General features: G+C 40.7%; 1 protein-coding gene across 4 annotated transcripts; it reads left to right on the plus strand.

Moving 5' to 3' along the window:
* The first annotated feature begins 255 nt into the window (after positions 1-255).
* On the plus strand, positions 256-18,284 carry LOC133410971 (MAGUK p55 subfamily member 4-like). Of its 4 annotated transcripts, XM_061692680.1 has the most exons (19): positions 256-340; positions 2,032-2,087; positions 2,897-3,018; positions 3,105-3,182; positions 4,432-4,515; positions 4,580-4,711; positions 4,817-4,898; positions 6,786-6,871; positions 6,988-7,059; positions 7,129-7,325; positions 8,680-8,765; positions 8,869-8,898; positions 9,600-9,638; positions 9,745-9,912; positions 12,549-12,629; positions 12,760-12,853; positions 12,998-13,106; positions 15,527-15,661; positions 17,733-18,284. In XM_061692680.1, the coding sequence occupies exons 2-19, from the start codon at positions 2,066-2,068 to the stop codon at positions 17,916-17,918; spliced, it is 1,803 nt and encodes a 600-aa protein (XP_061548664.1). In that variant the 5' UTR covers positions 256-340; positions 2,032-2,065; the 3' UTR covers positions 17,919-18,284. The 4 variants fall into 4 exon arrangements, with proteins under 4 accessions (XP_061548664.1, XP_061548663.1, XP_061548665.1 ...); XM_061692679.1 differs by having other exon boundaries at positions 4,580-4,898; XM_061692681.1 differs by lacking the exon at positions 15,527-15,661 and having other exon boundaries at positions 4,580-4,898.
* The last annotated feature ends 395 nt before the right edge of the window (positions 18,285-18,679 follow it).

Consider the following 18,679-nt stretch of genomic DNA (forward strand, 5'->3'; position numbering starts at 1 on the left):
TTTACAATTTTTGAAAACGTGTATTTATTTTTTTTATTTTTAGTATATATTTTTTAAGATTTGATTTTTTATTTCAATAATTAAAATAGTTTTTGTTTTTTTTAAATTGTAATCAATATATAAACAGAAATAAGTATACCTAATCCCCAGTTTGTCATCGAGACAAAAACTAACTTTAAAAAAAATTACAGCATCGCCCTCTAGTGGTTTGTGCTTCTAATTACAGTGTATTTGCGTGCGTGTGTGCGCGTGTGACTTTTAAGGATTAGCGTCTGTTTTAAGTAAATGTCGGATGTAAAGAGCTAACATCATCGTCAGTGTCCAGCGAGAAGAACCCGAGGTGAGTCGAAACTTTGTTTTTTGTTTTTTTCACGTGGCTTTTCTGTGACTTTTCGCTGAACGATTAATTTCGCTACGTGGAAAATGTGACTTTGTTTTTGTCGTAATCATGGCGATGACGGACAAAAGGAGCATATCTCACAGTTCATTTGTAAGTAGTGACTGCTTTTTATATATATTTTTTTTAACCATTTAATGAAAGTTAAAAAACAAATCGAAATTCGTTTAGTGTCTAGAGTGGATGCAGAATTTTTTTTCACCTTAATTCTTTCACCTTAATTTTAAACAGCGACTGGTCACATGACAAGCGCCATGCTTTAGAAATCACCTGACATTTATCTCCCGTGGATCTGATTCTGGTTTTAATTCAGATTCGCACTTTCTTAGCAGTTTGACACGTAAAAAAAAAAAAAAAAAAAAAAAAAAAAAGGTTCAATTCCCACAAAACCTTGCAGAGGTATGTGACATGGGTCTAAGCAAAAATATATTATTATTCTTTTTTTTAAGTTTTATAATTTAAACATTTCGTTAAATACAAATACAAATAAGTTTAATTTGTGGTCTGGATACAGAAATTGTTTCCTTTCATTTTACGCAACGACTGATGGTTTAACGCAAAAATACTCAACCGAAATGTAATACAAATTATACCATAAAAATTCTGTTGTATTTTTAAATAATAAATGAACAAAAATATAAAATGAAAAATAGGTGTAGTATTTGTTTTGGGTACTGGATTTCTTTCATTTGAAATATTTGTGGTGATTTATCTTTCCTTTTCATTTCAAAATTAATAGTAAGGAACAATTGCAATCATATACAGGAGCTATTAAAAACCTAGCTACGAAGGTCACTTGGATAAAACGGATATAAATGAATTATTTATGCCAAATTAAGACTCTTTTGAGTTTTTGCTTAAATATATACTAAATATATATTAGATAGAGAATATTTGATATGTCCACTGAAAAGTTTAAAATACTTATTGGGAAAAAAATATTCATTTGCACAATTTACAAGTGTACAATTGACCCTACTTCAGAACTGCAATTTAGATCAATGTGTCCTTATTGAACATATACAAACACAAATCAACACAAGATAAATTATAAGATAAAAGGAAAAAATTAAATAAATGTACAAATGTACATTTTCAATAGGACTAGGAAGAAGTAAAAAACATAACGGGTCCTAACCCCTAATTCTTAGTACAAATTTGATTGATATAATAGTATAATAAATATATATATATATATATATATATATATATATATATATATATATATATAATAAAATAGGAACCTAATCATATACAGTATACTCTAAGTAGCCAAAAATATCGTGTCTATCTAAAGTACGAAGCTATTAATGTCACATGGATCAAGCTAATATGATAAATGTGAACTTTTGACGCCAAATGAAGACTTGTGTTTCATCAAGTGCTTTCAGAGCACGTGACCCATTTGGGAGCGTCTTCTCATCAGAACTGAGCGGGTTCTTGGAATGTGGCTAAGATAAGAAAGCTCAAGCTAAAGCTGGCATGGGTCCACATTTAGAGCCATGCTGATGGAGGCTCATTTCTATTTGTGGCGGTCGAGCTCCCTGGCGCATCCTTGTGGAACAATGCTTCCATACGTAGTTGGAAGTTCCTGCGTGTTCCAGCATCAAACTTGGATGTGCTTTGTTTTGCAGGGTGTGCTGATGTTCTAGGAGGAAATTCGTCGTCATGAAGCCCACTGACGAGGATGGTAGGAAACGCATACACAAAACTGCACAACAGGAAGTCATTTGGGCCGCTTCCGGTGTCTTGCTATGAGATTTTGTTTTTGTCCCATCCCCAACAAATTTGATCTTTTTTTCTTATCTTTTTTTCCTGATTAAATAAAGGTTACATTTACAAAACAATATTCAAAAAAAATGCAAAATTGCAAATAATCTGTGTTTTGGTAATTGCGTGTGGGTAGAGTATGGTGGCAACGTTTGACAACTTGCCATAAAACAAAACTTCATCAGCTTTTATTATTTTTTTTTTTTTTGAGTTTTTAAATTGACCCACTGAGAAGTAGAACGGGCTAACTCCATTTTTGTCATTTTGGAGCAGAGTGATCATTTAAAGTTTTATGGCTGTCGCTAAACGTTTAGGACTTGCTGGTGTGTTTTGGATCATTGTCCTGCTACAGAACTCAAGTTGGTTTCAGCTTCTCCTTCAGGATTTTTTTGGTAGACAGCAGAATTCATGGTTCCATCTTCCAGGTCCTGAAGTAGCAAAACAGCCCCAGACCATCACACTACCACCATATTCCATGTTTTTTTTTTCTTTCTGAAACGCGGTGTTACTTTTCCGCCAGATGCCCAAAAAGACAGAGGAAGTCAGAAAGGTTGCTTTGAAGCCGCCATTTTAAGTTCATTTCCAAGTGTCATGCAAAAAGGAACTTTGCCCTGCCTGATTTAGATCGATCGCTACCAATGTCGTGTGGTTGTTTGTATGTATGTGTGCGCGCGCGCGCGTGTGTGTGTGTGTGTGTGTGTGTGTGCGCGCGCGCGTGTTCGCTTGCAGGTGTCGTTGAGTTGCTGTCCGTGTTGGTGGAGGACGTCAGCGAGGCCGCCAGCAGAAACGCGATTGGTGCTCATCTTCTTCAAGAATTCCTGAGCGCTCCGTGGCTGCGTGCCCTGCTGCAGGTACGACAACAACCAGCAGGGGTGTGAGGACTCCCGCACGCGGTCGTCAGATTTCTGATATCGCTTTCTGTCTTCTCTCGCTCCAGATTTACGAGTGCCTGTTGACTTTCAAGAGACTCTGGCCCTGCCCCGTCCTGCCTCACGCCTCGGGACTCTCACGCGAGGTTGTCGCCAACAATTATTACAGCAATGATTAACACACCTGACTAACTGACTAACTTGCTGGCTGAGTAAGTGACTAATTGACTAACTGACTGACTTAACTGATTGTCTGACTGACTAAAAAAAACAATTGTCTGGCTGATTGACAGGCTATCTTCTTGAATAACTGACTGACTAAGCAACTGATTGAGCGACTGGCTAACTAATTGAATTATTGACTGACTGCATAACTAACTGTCTGACTGACGAGCTAACTCCTTGAATAACTGACTAATTGACTGCCTAACTAAATGACTAACCGACTGACTGACAGACTGACTAGCTAACTTACTAAATAACTGTCTGACTGACTGACCGACGAACTATCTGGATATTTGACTCGTAAAATTAGTGGCTAACAATGGAAAGACTACCTAAAGCTTACTCCTAGTTCCTCGTTGTGATCATTGTACAGTATGCAATGTCCAGGCATTCTTGTTATTTTGATTTTCCTGCCGTTCACCAACATGGAATGCGCTGACTCTTTGCCCCCACTAGCTCTGCGTCATCGTAGTCATGCAGGTCAAAGGGGCATGTCGTATCTACCTATTGTTCACACCTATGGGTGGGATGTTGTCTGTAAGCTTGAATGTAAACCAAAAAAGATTATGCACGAACGTCATGATATGGCCCTAACTGACTAATAGATATTGGATAATTAATAATCTAAGTAACTGATTCACCAAATTACTAAATGGGTAACTAATTGAGTACAACACTAGCTGACTGACTGTCGAATTAGCCAATTAAACAAAGTAGCTCAGTCATTTCCGGTGGCCTGGAAGTGCAAAACAATATAACAAATTGTGAAACACTTTTACATTTCAGAAAACAAATGAACAAAAGCAGAAACACTTTTCCATTTCAGGATTTTTTTTCATTTGTTTTCTGAAATCTAAAAGTGTTTTGGCTTTTGTTAATTTGTTTTCTGAAAAGTGTTTCTGCTTTTGTTCATTTGTTTTCTGAAATGTATACGTGTTATGGCTTTTGTTAATTAGTTTTCTGAAAATGTTCACAATTTGTTATATTGTTTCACACTTCCAGGCCACCGTAGTAATTAGCTGACTGACAGACTAACTAACTATGCAATAAAAACATTCATGCTCACTACATTGTCTCTTTCAGAAACGTTGTAACAGCAGTTGGTCAAGCTGCCCCACCCTTCACACAGGTTAATACTAACCACGGGTTGTGTTCCGTGCTGTTGTTGAGGTCCAGGGCGTGCTGCACACGGTCCAGACTCCTTCCGTGGAGGCCACAGAGCTTCAGATCCTCCTCAGCTCTCCACATATGAAGGTCCTCCATCTAATCACTTGCCGGGTCCTTAAGGCCAAGCATAACGGTTTTCTCCCGCTGTCAGGCCCTGTTGTCCTGCCACGACGCCGTCGCTCAGGCGGACTTTGGACCTGTCTTGGCACCGCTACCCGACGTGCTGCCCGAAGATGAGGAGGCCGTCAGGATTGTTCGTTTGGTGAAGAAGGAACAAACTCTGGTCAGAACAAATCGGGAAAATCTGAGTGGAGAACAACATACCCATTTGTCCTCAATGTGTGTGTATGGGGGGGTGCCCGTGCATGCTTGCATTCATGTGTTTCAGGGGGCCACCATAAGGAAGGACAAGGAGACAGGAGAGATCTTTATCGCCAGGGTGATTCCTGGAGGACTTGCGGACCGCAGCGGTGTGTCAATGTGTGTGTGTGTCAAGTTTGTATAGCCCTTAATCACAAAATAGTCTCAAAGGTGTTCAGTTGGCAATGATTGACGCCCCTAATCTAAACCCCCCAACCAATCAGGCAAGGGAACCCTCAAAACCCCATTTGGGGGGAAAAGGAAACCTTGCGAAGGGACCTCAGACGGGGTGATCCTCCTTCCAGGATGACCAGGTAGTAATGGATGTCGAGTGGGCTATATTTATCACAGTCTGGTGCTGTACAATGTTCATAAAGATGGCATAAGAGTCCATTTAATGAGAAAAGGTGCCGCAGGGTAGCGCCTTCGGTTGTTCTGCCTCAGGACCTGGCCCGGTCGGGCAGAGCAGGATCCTCCATGGCAACAACTCCGAGGGGAAGTGGTCCAACCCATATCTTGTCCCGGTTGATTGGTGCAGAACCCTAAGCAGCACCATCCTCAGATTCAGTCAACGTCACCTAGCCCTCTCTCCGAGCAGGAGATTAGGGGAGAGGAGATAGGACAAGCGGCATTAAAACAGGCCTACATGTACTTTAACCGAATGCCAAACAGAAGAAATAAGTCTTAAGTCAGGATTGCATTAATTTCATACATTCATAAATTTCTACTGAGGTAGCATGTCTAATATTTACAGGTAGGGCATACTGGAGGCCGAATAGAAAATGCTCGAGAGCCTGCGGACTTCATTCCGGCTCTTTGAGTCACCAAAAGACCAGCATTTTGCAAGCATAGGTTCTGGGACAGAATCTACGGTACAACTAAGTCAACGAGATACAGTAGGAGGGTGCTAACCCGTGTAATATTTTATGAGTAAGTAACAGGACCTTCAAATCGCATCTCAAGTAGACGGAGCATTGCAACGCAAGTTGGCCAGAAAGGGGGTAATATGATCGAACTTTACACGGTGCGTCCTATCCGAGAGATAAGGTCTAAACCAAGAAAGTGCTGGGCCTGTCATACCGATATGCATTTCGAGGTGATGAACGGTATCAAAGGCAGTGCTGAGGTTGAGTAATAATAGTATTGATGAGGTGTCGCAATCCATAGCTAATAAAAGATAATTTGTCACTTTTGCAAGGGTGGTCTGCCCTGAATCCGGACGGAAGAAGTTCAAATAGACTCTCAGGGTCGAGGTTGGGTCTTTTAAGTAAGGATCGAATAGCGGCTGTCTTGAAAGCTGCGGGTACAGCGCCGGAGGAGAGTGATACATTTATAACATTTAAGATTGAAGGTCCGAAGATTAAAAACAGCTCTTTGACAAGTTTTCGAGGAAGAGGGTCGAGCAAGCATGTTGCCTGTTGCCGCACTAACGAGTTTTGTGAGTCTGTCGATGGATACTTCCTCAAATGAGAAAGGATAGCCGCATAGGTATACTTTGCACTTCTTTACAAAGATTTTATTTTATAAAGATGATTTATTATGTTTTAGTGATATTGTTCAGCAATATCTCAATTTGGCAATTCATATTTTAGTTATTTATTTATTTGACATTCATACTTTTTTGAAATCAGTATGACATTCATACTGATTTCAAAAATAAATCAAGTTACTCACTAGTTACTCAGTACTTGAGTAGTTTTTTTTATATGAGTACTGTCTTACTCTTCCTCAGGTAATTATTTGGAAGACTACTTTTTCCTTTTACTTGAGTCATATTATTCTAAAGTGACAGTACTCTTACTTGAGTACAATATTGGGCTACTCTACCCACCTCTGGTTTTAACCAAGTCTCGCAAAAAACAATCATATTAAGATTATGGTCTCTGATAAGATCATTGACGAACAAAGCTTTTGAGGAACGTGATCTAATAGTCATAAAACCGATTTTCATTGTGTGTGTGTGTGTGTGTGTGTGTGTGTGTGTGTGTGTGTGTCAGGTCTTCTCTATCCTGGAGATCTTCTGGTGGAGGTGGACGGGAAGCCACTAGTGGGCTTGGAACCCGAGCAGGTCATCCAGATTCTGGTTGGTATCCGAGCAAGCGTCACCACATGTTCCTCATGGTGCTCATGTTCCTGGTGTGTCTCAGATTATTCGTCTTCCTCATCATAATCCTCTATCTTGTTTGTTTGTGTGCTCAGATGAGGTCTGAGGGCACCATCCTGTTTAAGGTTGTTCCAAACGGATCCCAACTGAGCAGCACCAACAAACCAGTGAGGAACCTTCAGCAGACTTGTTGAGAAAAGCTCATGTGAGAGATGTGTCTTCTTCCTCTGTGTGAGGTCTACATGAGGGCAATGGTGGACTATTGCCCCCTGCAGGACTTGGCCATACCCTGCCCCGATGTGGGGCTGGTCTTCAGTAAGGGGGATGTGCTGGAGGTCTTGGACCAGTCAGATGGGCGCTGGTGGAAGGCCAGGAAAATGAGCAGCTCGGCCTCCTGCACTGGATTGATTCCATCCCCTGCCACGTTGAAGAGGTTACCTCACACGGCAACTAACTAACTAATTGAATGGATGACTGATTAACCAATGAGCTCGCTAACATACTACAGTGCCGATATCTTAGGGCTGCACAATCAATCGAACTTTAAACGTGATCGCAATCTTGGCTGCCACGATTAATTGAGCCTGATCGTCGGCGATTTTTCACATTTAAAATGTGGGCACTGAGGCGGCACGGTTACCGACTGGTTAGCACGTCTACCTCACAATTCTGATTACGCGGCTTCAAATCCGGCTTCCCTGTGTGGAGTTTGCATGTTGTCCCCGTGCCCGTCTGGAGTTTTCTCCGGGTACTCCGGTTTCCTCCCACATCCCAAAAACATGCATGGCAGGTTAATTGAAGACTGTAAATTGCCCATAGGTGGGAATGTGAGTGCGACTGGTTGTTTGTTTATATGTGCCCTGCAATTGGCTGGTGACCAGTTCAGGGTGTCTCGCCCATAGATAGCTGGGATAGGCTCCAGCACACCCGCGACCATAGTGAGGCTAAGCGGTACGGAAAATGAATGACTGAATGAATGTGTGCACTACTGCAAATGAAAAGTGCTTAATTTGTAGCAGTCCCTGCAACCCAGCCAGCCAGTCACCAGGGGGCGAAGGCATGGTTAAGGTTTCATTAAGCCTCGTTTCAGGAATTTTCGTGTATGTGGGTATCAGAATGTTTTAAATGATGTAAACAGCTTTTATACTTTACATATTTGAGACAAAGATTACAACAGTACACGTATTTACTTAAATCTTTAATTCTAAAACCTTATACAGTAATTACCATTCATCAACATTGCCTTCTGAGAGAGGCGAAGAGGCTTGGAGGAGAGGCTCTCACTTGACTCGTAGAGGCTTTAGGTTCACTCGGAGACTCTTCTGCTGGAGGCGCCGATGGTGTAGCTGGGGTTTTACCTGGGAGAAAAACATGGTGATGGGTAGTTGTTGTCTTTGTTTTTTTCTTTTGCTTCAAAATTCCCCTGGGCCCCCAGAGTCATTTGAATGCACCATACTTTTTTACTTTTACTCGAGTATTTACTGTATGTAAAAATAATCGGTCCCAAGCCCAAATAAATGCAGAGGGTTGTGTCAGGAAGGGCATCCGGCTTAAAACTTTGTTAAACAAATATGAGCGTTCATCCAAAGAATTCCAACTGGATCCACGGCTACCTACCTACCTACCGACCTACCTACCTACTTTAACTATTTAACTAACTGCCTACATAACTCCCCCATAATGTGACATGTGTTACTGTATGTCAATGTAAGGTGTTGTGTGATTGTGACGTGTGTTATGAACACACAAAATGCATTGTGATGTGATGTTTGTGACGATATCATCAGTAAGCAGAGTGAGCCGAGGGAGGGTAAGGAGCGTACGGATAACATCAAGTACGACGAGTGTGGCAGCGGCGGAGGCGGCAGAGCACGTGAGGACCATCTCGTGACATCACCGCCAATCTTACACAGAGCTGTTGTCTCCCTTCTTGATGCTGATCAATGTTTTTGTACACTGAATATCTTCTGTTTCAGAGGAGGAACCTCAAGACAAAGTCACTTCAGGTAATATACAGTATAGTGGATATAGAACATGTTATACACTGTTAACATTGGACACGTTTGTAGCACTTAACAGGCTACAAACGTTTTAATAAATGACGTGGTTTTTTTTTTTTGTCCACCGGCTCAGGAAAAAACATATTTTGGTAGGTAAGTCAGTCAAGTCAGTCAGTCAGTCAGTGAGTGAGTGAGTCAATTGGTTGCTTGACAGACACGGTGGGTCATTCAGTTATTTCATTAGTTAGTTAGCTAGTTGGTTAGCAAGTCTGTCAGTTGGCTGGTCAGTCAGTTAGTCAGTTATTTACTCAGTCGGTCAGTTAGTAGTTAGTTAGGGAGTCAGATAACCAGATGGCCGGTTGGTCGGTCGGTGGGTTGGTGGGTCAGTCACTGACTTCATTAGTTAGTCAGTTGGTTGTTTGGTCAGTCAATAAGACAGTTAGTTAGTTTGTCAGCCAGTTAGTTATTTATTCAAGTCAGTCAGTCAGTTAGTCAAGTAGTCAGTCGGCCATTTGGTCAGTCAGTTAGTTGTTAAGACAATTATTCATGAATTTGGTTTGTTTGTTTGTTAGTAAGTTAGTTTGTCAGTATTTGTATCTCAGTCTGTTTGAGTTAATTGGTTAGTTATCAAGTTAGTAGGTGAGTGAGGTAATTAGTTATTTGTTGTAATGATGTGATGCAGTGTGATGTGTTGTCATATTTTTCAGAGGCAGAATTATTCGATATTCCTGATGGTCTCTACCTCAGTAAGCTTATTCATATGTTGACTTTTATCAGTTTATTTACTGTACTTCCAGCATGATTTTTAGCTGGATTACAAATGTCCTGAAATAAATGTGATTGTGTTCTCAGCTGGTTTCCGTCGTAGTTTCTGTCTGTTGAGGAGGTCGATGTCCAAGAGGCGGCGTCAGTCCTGCACCAGCATCAGCGCCTCCTGCAGCACGTTGGCCACGCCCTACGAGGAAGTGGTGCACTACCGACGACCCCCGCAGGACCGCCACCGCCTCGTCATCCTCGTAGGTGAGAAGAGCGTCACTCAGCACCGTACCTTCTAACGTGATAAACAGTGTCAGCAAAAGTCAGCCCCGTACCTTCTTCCGCAAAACAGAGGTCATTACTTCCGTCAGATCCAAGCAGGAGAGACGTCATCATTTATTAGTTGGTTGGTGGATCGGTTGTTTGTCAGTTAGTTGGTCGGTCAATCAGGTTATTAGTTTGTCACTTACTTATTTAATCATTTGGTTAGTCAGTTGGTTGCTCAGTCAGTTAGTCGGTGAGTCAGTTCATTAGTTAGTCCATTAGTTAGTTAGTTCAGTAGTCAGTCAGTTGGTAGGTCAGTTCACCACTTAGGTAGGTCTTCTGTTTGTCGGTCAGTTAGTCCACTGAGTGGTCAGTTACTCATTTAGTCAGTCAGTCAGTTCGTTAGTTAGGTAGTCAGGTGGGTGGGTACTGTAGATAGGTCGGTAGATAGGTAGTTAGCTTATTGTCAGTCAATCAGTCAGTCTGTCAGTTGGTTAAACAGTTGATTAGTCAGTAACTCAGTTAGTCAATCAGTGTCCATTGGTCAGTTAATTATTAAAGTAATTAGTTTATTAATAATTAGTGAATCAGTCAGTCAGTTGCTCATTTCATTACTTAGTTAGGTAGGTAGGTAGGTAGGTAGGTAGGTAGGTAGGTCAATCAGCCCGCTGGTTGGTTAGTCAGTTAAAGGTCCTCGTCAATCATTTTTTAAAATGTCTTTTTTATAATCTTTGATGTCCTTCTACCTGGTTAACAAGATAATTTGGGTTGAAAATGCCCAGACAGTCCTTTTTCAAGCTATTCTAGTTGGTCTTTCATACCGGGCAGTTGAGAAGGTTGTATTTCTCATTAATATGCGACATGTAAACAAGCTTTGCTCTGATTGGCTTGCTTATCTTCTCAATGTAAATATGGAAAACAGCTTTGCTCTGATTGGTCGTTCACGAATGGCGATATCTTGGGGGCCGGGCCAAAGCATTCATAATGATTCCCAGGACTAAACCCGTCTGAACACACTAGAAACGAGCCTTCATATGTCGCCGGGTAAACACTGTATTTGGCAACCCATACAGCGCGGCCACGACCGCCATTCCTGACAAGCACACGAGATGCATTTAGGGACACTACATAAAAGGGAGTGAACGTGTTCTTCGGTGGTTCTTTTGTAATACAGTACATAATTGGAAAAATGTATTACAAGGAAAATTATTATTTGTTTCAGAATGTTTAAGTTAAAACACTGTATGATCACACTGTGATAAAGTGGAATTTATTTTGTTTTGTAATATAAGAGTAGATAAATTATTTTGTAATAAAGTCAGCCAGAGCTATGAGGAATGCAAAGTTGTCAATGTCCATTCACCATCGTTCCTGTCATACTGTGTTATGTGTTTTTACTTGATGAAATTAATGAAATAATAGCCCATAATGTAATAAATGTTCCCTTTTAAAAATGTAATAGGCCCATAACGTAATAACTTGCCAGTAACGTAATGATAATCCTGAACCTACAACGTAAAAACTAATAATGTAATAATTAATTACGCTTTTCGCTAATTATTACGTCGGTATATAAAAATAATAAAAACATCTTTCCAAATGTAATAACTGAGCCCATAATGTAATAATATACTAAAATCTCTTGAACTTTTTATTTTGAGATAATACTGTAAAATTACATTTTAAAATGTATTTATATATATATATATATATATATATATATATATATATATATATATATCCATCCATCCATCCATTTTCTGTACCGCTTATCCTAGGGTCACGGGCGTGCTGGAGACTATCCCACCTATCTTCGGGCCAGAGGTGGGGTACACCCTGCACTGGTCGCCACCCAATCGCGGGGACATATAAACAAACAACCGCACTCACATTCATAACTATGAGCAATTTAGAGTCCTCAATTAACCTACCACGCATGTTTTGGGGATGTGGGAAGAAACCAGAGTACCCAGAGTAAACCCACGCAGGCACGGGGAGAACATGCAAACTCAACACAGGTGGGGCCGGGATTTGAACCCCAGTCCTCAGAAATGTGAGGCAGATGTGTCGTCCACCGTGCTGCCTTTATAAATTTATATTAGATTTATTACATTATGGGCTGTTATTACGTTTGTCGTTTTTCGTCTAGTACTTCCAATTGACAAATCACATAAATGTCAAACTTCAACCAGGTCACAGACTCATTTTGACCTATGTTTTGCATAAAACAATGGAAGAAATTGGATTTTGATAGACGGGGACCTTTAACCATTTCAGTAATTAGTTAGTAAATTAGCCAGTTGGTTGGTCAGTTAGTTAGTCACTCACTTGTTCGGTTGTTCAGTCAGTTCAGTTTGGTTGGTAGGTAAAAGGCGAGTTTGTCTGTTAATCAATGAGGTTGGTAATTAGTTAGTCAGCCAGACAGTTGGTCAGTCTGTCAGTTAGGTCATTCGTAAGTCTGTTAACCAGTTAGTTAGTTAGTTAAAACAGGAAGTAACCTACTAGCGAGCTAAAGAATACAACATTTTTGTCATGTTTGTAAACAATTTGACCTTTGTGTTGTTTTCTTGCCTTACTGTTCATTTTCTGGTGTTGTCTTTTTTTGTATTCTTGTTCATATTGTGTACGCTGGACAGGCGCATCAGGCGTGGGGGTCAACGAACTGAGGCAGACCCTCATCCAAGTCAAGCCAGACACCTTCCACGGACCTGTACCACGTACGGCAACGCCTCCTTCAGGCTCATTGTGACCACTGCACGTGAACACACACACACACGCACACACACGTTCAGTGAAACAAACAGTAAGTCACCGAGCACTGTTTTGTGCTGTGACTGGCTGCTGCAGACACTACCCGACCAATCAGAGCGTGGGAGCAGACAGGCAGGGAGTATCACTTTGTCACCAAAGAGCTCTTTGACTACATGCTGTGCAGTCACAGGTGAGCTTCTCTTTGGCTTTCACCCTCATCACACACACCTGACTTAAAGTTTGTGTTTGTGTTTGTGTGTGTGTGTGTGTGTGTGTGTGGGTGGGTGTGTGTATGTGTGTGTGTACATGCGTACGTGTGTGTGTTTGCGCGCAGGTTTGTGGAATATGGCGAGTTTGAGGGCCACAAGTACGGGACCAGCATTGATGCCATCAATGAGGCCATCAAACTGGGACGTGTGTGCATCATTGACATCGAACCACAGGTAGGAATACATGTAGCATAGTTGTAGTACTATGTAGCACAGCAGTAGTACCAGTAGTAATACAAATAGCAGACTGTAGTAGTACCGGTAGAAATACATTTATCATAGTAATAGTAGCAGTAAGTGTAGGATAGTACATACCTAGTTGGACTAGTAGTAATATGTGTGTAATAGTAGTTGTACCAGTAGTAATACGTGTAGCATAGTAGTAGAAGTAGTAATAGTAGTAGTTGTTGTTGTAGGAATACATGTATCACAGTCATAGTAGTAGTAATACCAGTAATTATATGTGTATCATAGCAATAGTAGTACAAGCCCAATTCCAATGAAGTTGGGACGTTGTGTTAAACATCAATAAAAACAGAATACAATGATTTGCAAATCATGTTCAACCTATATTTAATTGAATACACTACCAATACAAGATATTTAATGTTCAAACTGATCAACTTTATTTTTTTTTAGCAAATAATCATTAACTTAGAATTTTATGGCTGCAACACGTTCCAATGAAGCTGGGACAGGTAGCAAAAAAGAACGTTAAAAAGAAAGTTGAAGGACAATGTTCCTCAACATACAATTGCAAGGAATTTAGGGATTTCATCATCTACGGTCCATAATATCATCAAAAGGTTCAGAGAATCTGGAGAAATTACTGCATGTAAGCGGCAAGGCCGAAAACCAACATTGAATGCCCGTGACCTTCGATCCCTCAGGCGGCATTGCATCAAAAACCGACAGGATATCACCACATGGGCTCAGGAACACGTCAGAAAACCAATGTCAGTAAATACAGTTTGGCGCTACATCCGTAAGTGCAACTTGAACAATGCAAAGCAAAAGCCATTTATCAACAACACCCAGAAACGCCATCGGCTTCTCTGGCCCCGAGCTCATCTAAGATGGACTGATGCAAAGTGGAAAAGTGTTCTGTGGTCTGACACAAAAAATTGTGGACGTCGTGTCCTCCGGGCCAAAGAGGAAAAGAACCATCCAGACTGCTATAGACGCAAAGTTCAAAAGCCAGCATCTGTGATGTTTTGGGGCTGTGTTAGTGCCAATGGCATGGGTAACTTACACATCTGTGAATTAATGCTGAAAGGTACATACAGGTTTTGGAGAAACATATGCTGCCATCCAAGCAACATCTTTTTCACATTCTCCACGTGTTACAACAGCGTGGCTTCATAGTAAAAGAGTGCGGGTACTAGACTGGCCTGCCTGCAGTCCAGACCTGTCTCCCATTGAAAATGTGTGGCGCATTATGAAGCGTAAAATACGAGAACAGAGACCCCAGACTGTTGAACAGCTGAAGCTGTACATCAAACAAGAATGGGAAAGAATTACACCTACAAAGTTTCAAGAATTAGTGCCCGTCCATCACCCCCTTCGGGACACCCTGCGGAGGAAACTCATTTCGGCCGCTTGTATCCGGGATCTTGTTCTTTTGGTCACGACCCACAGCTCGTGACCATAGGTGAGGGTATGAATGTAGATCGACCGGTAAATGGAGAGCTTTGCCTTTCGGCTTAGCTCCTTCTTTACCACAACGGACCGATTCAAAGTCTGCATCACTGCATACCCTGCACCAAGCCACCTGTCGATCTCCCGTTCCATTCTTCCCTCACTCGTGAACAAGGCCCCAAGATACTTGAACTCCTCCACTTGGGGCAGGATCTTATCCCCCGACCCGGAGAGGGCACGCCACCCTTTTTCCGACTGAGAACCATGGTCTCAGATTTGGAGAATTAGTGTCCTCAGTCCACAAACGTTTATTGAATGTTGTTAAAAGAAAACGTGTCCCAGCTTTTTTGGAACATGTTGCAGCCATAAAATTCTAAGTTAATGATTATTTTCTAAAAAGAATAAAGTTGTTCAGTTTAAACATTAAATATCTTGTCTTTGTAGTGTATTCAATTCAATGTAGGTTGAACATGATTTGCAAATCATTGTGTTCTGTTTTTATTTATGTTTAACACAATGTCCCAACTTCATTGGAATTGGTGTTGTAGTACAAGCAGATATATCACCTACTGTATAGAGCATAGTAGTAGTACCAGAAGTAATGTGTGTAGCACAGTAGTAGTAGTATCAGTAGTAATGCTTGTAGCACAGTTGTTGCACCACAAGTAATACATGTTGCAAAGAAGAAGTAGTGGCTGTAGTACGATACAGAGCATACAAGTAGTGATGTGTTGCACAGTAGTATTACAGTAGTAATGGGTTGGAGCATACAACTAGTACCAGTAGTAACATCGGTACCGTTCTAGTAGTGCCAATAATAATATATATCGCATAACAGTAGTGCCAGTAGAAATACGTGCAGCATAGTAGTTTTACTAATAGTAGTACATGTACCATAGTAGTAGTACAAGTAGTAATACATTGAAGTGTTTTACTGAGTATCGGTTATGTTGTAGAATATTCCTCCTCTGAGGACCAGGAAGTATAAGCCGTACGTGATCTTCATCAAAGCTCCCAGCTTGGAAAAACTCGCACAAACTACAGAGAACGCCAGCATCGTTTGCACTTACCAACACAACAGAAACTTCCCCGTAAGATTGCGCAGTACACGTACAGACATGTGTACATACACACATACAATACATACATACAAGGTAGGGGTGGAACTGTTCACGAAATCCTCCTTTCAATTCGTATCTTGGTTTTGTGGTGACGGTTTGGTTTTCGGTTCTGTTTGGTAAACGTTAACTCTTAAGAAATTAAATTAGTCTTGTCTAGTTAGGTTAAAAGTGAAAGAATGAACACAGGAAGTATGTTGACAGCATTATCATTCATTATTATTACTGTTGATTTTGTAATATGATTATTTTAATTATTTTTATGAATTAGAAATATATCTTTGTTCGTCTGTCTATGCCAACGGCATATAGTGACAGGCAGAACAATGAAATGCTCTTCCATTGGATGGCAAAAGGTGCAATAAACCTGTGTACACCACCTGTTGCAATTTATATGACAGAATAAGTCATGGCTCCTGCAAATACACCAGCTTTGTGTTTGGCTAAATTAGCCCTGATTTCACACTGAATAAGTATTTCTTTTTAGTAAACTGAGCCAAGATCATTATGTCAGTACTACTACTTTTTATGATATTTTGGATTTTTCTCATGTTCAATCTGTGCCTTGGCTCAACAACGGTTGGAAAACACTGATCGAATCATTAATCTCTTAAATAAAAGCTCAAGTTATAAAATCAATTTCATATGATGCACATAGACTGACATGTTTGTACAAACAACGATTTCCAGCGAGTTGTAATCTGTCCAATGTAAGCTCTCAGGCAGTGGCTTGCAAAGGTTAGCAGGCCAGTCTATCTCTTTTACAACAAAGCCACACAGTCGTAACACGTGCAGAACGTGGCTTGGCATTGGCTTACTGAAATAAGTAGGGGCGTCCCTGAAAAAGACGTTACTTGGATGGCAGCATATGTTGCCTGTACAGTTAATTACCTTTTAGCATTAATGATGCCTTCACAGATGTGCAAGTTACCCATGCCATCGGCACTAACCCAACCCCGTACCATCACAGATGCTTGCTTTTGAACTTGGCGCTGATAACAATCCGGATGGTCCTTTTCCTTTTTGTCCCGGAGGACACGACATATATAATTTCCAAAAACAGTTTAAAATGTGGACTCGTCAGACCACAGCACACTTTTCTACTTTGAATCAGTATATCTCAGATGAGTTCGGGCCCAAAGAAACCGGCCAGTGGCGTTTCTGGTTGTTGTTGATTTATGGCTTTCACTTTGCAAGGTAGAGTTTTAACTTTTACTTTTTACTTTTACTAACATTTGTAGATGTAGCGACGAACTGTGTTAACTGACTGGTTTTCTGAAGTGCTAAGCCCACATGCCAATATCCTTTACACAATAATGCTGGTTTTTAATGCAGTGCTGCCTGGGGGATCGTTGTGCCTAAACTGTTGGACTATTTGCTCATGCAATTGTTCACGATAAAGAGCTGAACTTCACCCCATCCTTGCTTGTGAGCAACTGAGCCTTTCGGGGGTGCTCCTTTTATACCCAATCATGACATTGACCTGTTTCCAAATAACCTCGTCACCTGCAGAATGTTCCAAACAGGTGTTTTTTGTGCATTCATCAACCGTAACCCTAACCCTAACCCAGTCTTTTGTTGCCCCTGTCCCAGCTTTTTTGGAACATGTTGCAGGCATCAAATTCAAAATAAGAGAATATTAGCAAAAAAACAAAAACAAAACCTTTATCAGTTTGAACATTAAATATCTTGTCTTTGTAGTGTATTAATTGAATATAGGTCGAAGAGGATTTGCAAGTCATTGTACCTAGGTTTGTCCATGTAATTAGTTATTCCCCAACACTGCATACATACTGGACATACATACATACAAACATACATACATACATGCATATGTAACCTACCTACTTAAGTACACATCTAACTAGTGACTGACGTGCTTACATACCTATCTAGCTAGCTACTGGCCTACCTACTTAATTACTTACCGACCTAACTAGCTACCGAACGACAAACCTACCTCACCTATCTACCGACAGTATTTAGCGAGTGACCTACTTACTTCCATACTATTTAGCCAACCACAGCTGTATGTGTGCTACAGAAGGAGGACATTAATGATCTGATGGCGACATCTCGGCAGATGGAGCTGAAGTACAAACATTTGTTTGACGAAGTGCTAGTCAACGAGCAGCTAAACGACACTTGTGCTAAGCTATACGTCGCCGTCCAGCGGGCCCAGGAGGGCGCTAACTGGATACCTGTCAGCTGGACCCGAACCCAGGACTAGTTGGTCGCTAAACATGAACTAGCCCAGGGGTCTGCAACCTGGGGCTCCAGAGCCACGTGTGGCTCTTTCATCCTTCTGCTGTGGCTGTCTGTTTCTTAAAAATAAAGAATGTGTATTTAATTTTAATTTGTTTTTATTTTAGTTAGTTCATTTTTTCAAATGTAACTCTAAATGTTAAGATTATGGTGCGCTTGTTAACATTCAAAATAAAGCGTTAGTTTTTTTTGTTGCTCAAAATATGCGTGACAAATAGAGTTTACACATATACTGTATATACAGTGGTGCCTTGAGATACGAGCAGAAGTGGGTAGAGTAGCCAAATATTGTACTCAAGCAAGAGTACTGTTACTCTAATGTGACTCAAGTACAAGGAAAATAAATACAATAAATAATAAATAAAATCTTTACAAATTAAAATCAAAAAATTAAGGAAAATTCAGCTCCAAGAAATGGTCTTATACTATATTGTTTCCACTTGTTAAACAGCCCAATAGACTCACCAGGCAGAGATGACAAAAACAGGAACAAGGCAGCAGAGGATATAAAAAAGCAAACAGACCCCTGTTCAAATACCAGGTTTTTGTTTTGTAAAATAATTTTCCGATCCAATCCAATTCACTTTATTTATATAGCACAACTTAAACAAACACAAGTTTCCCAAAGTGCTGTACAATGCAATAAAAACACAGCAAAAATACAAAATAAGGATATCCAGCCATCCATCCATTTTCTGTACTGCTTTATCCTCACAAGGGTCACGG

This window comes from Phycodurus eques, chromosome 12, assembly GCF_024500275.1.
Source record: "Phycodurus eques isolate BA_2022a chromosome 12, UOR_Pequ_1.1, whole genome shotgun sequence".
In the NCBI taxonomy this organism is placed as follows: Eukaryota; Metazoa; Chordata; class Actinopteri; order Syngnathiformes; family Syngnathidae; genus Phycodurus; species Phycodurus eques.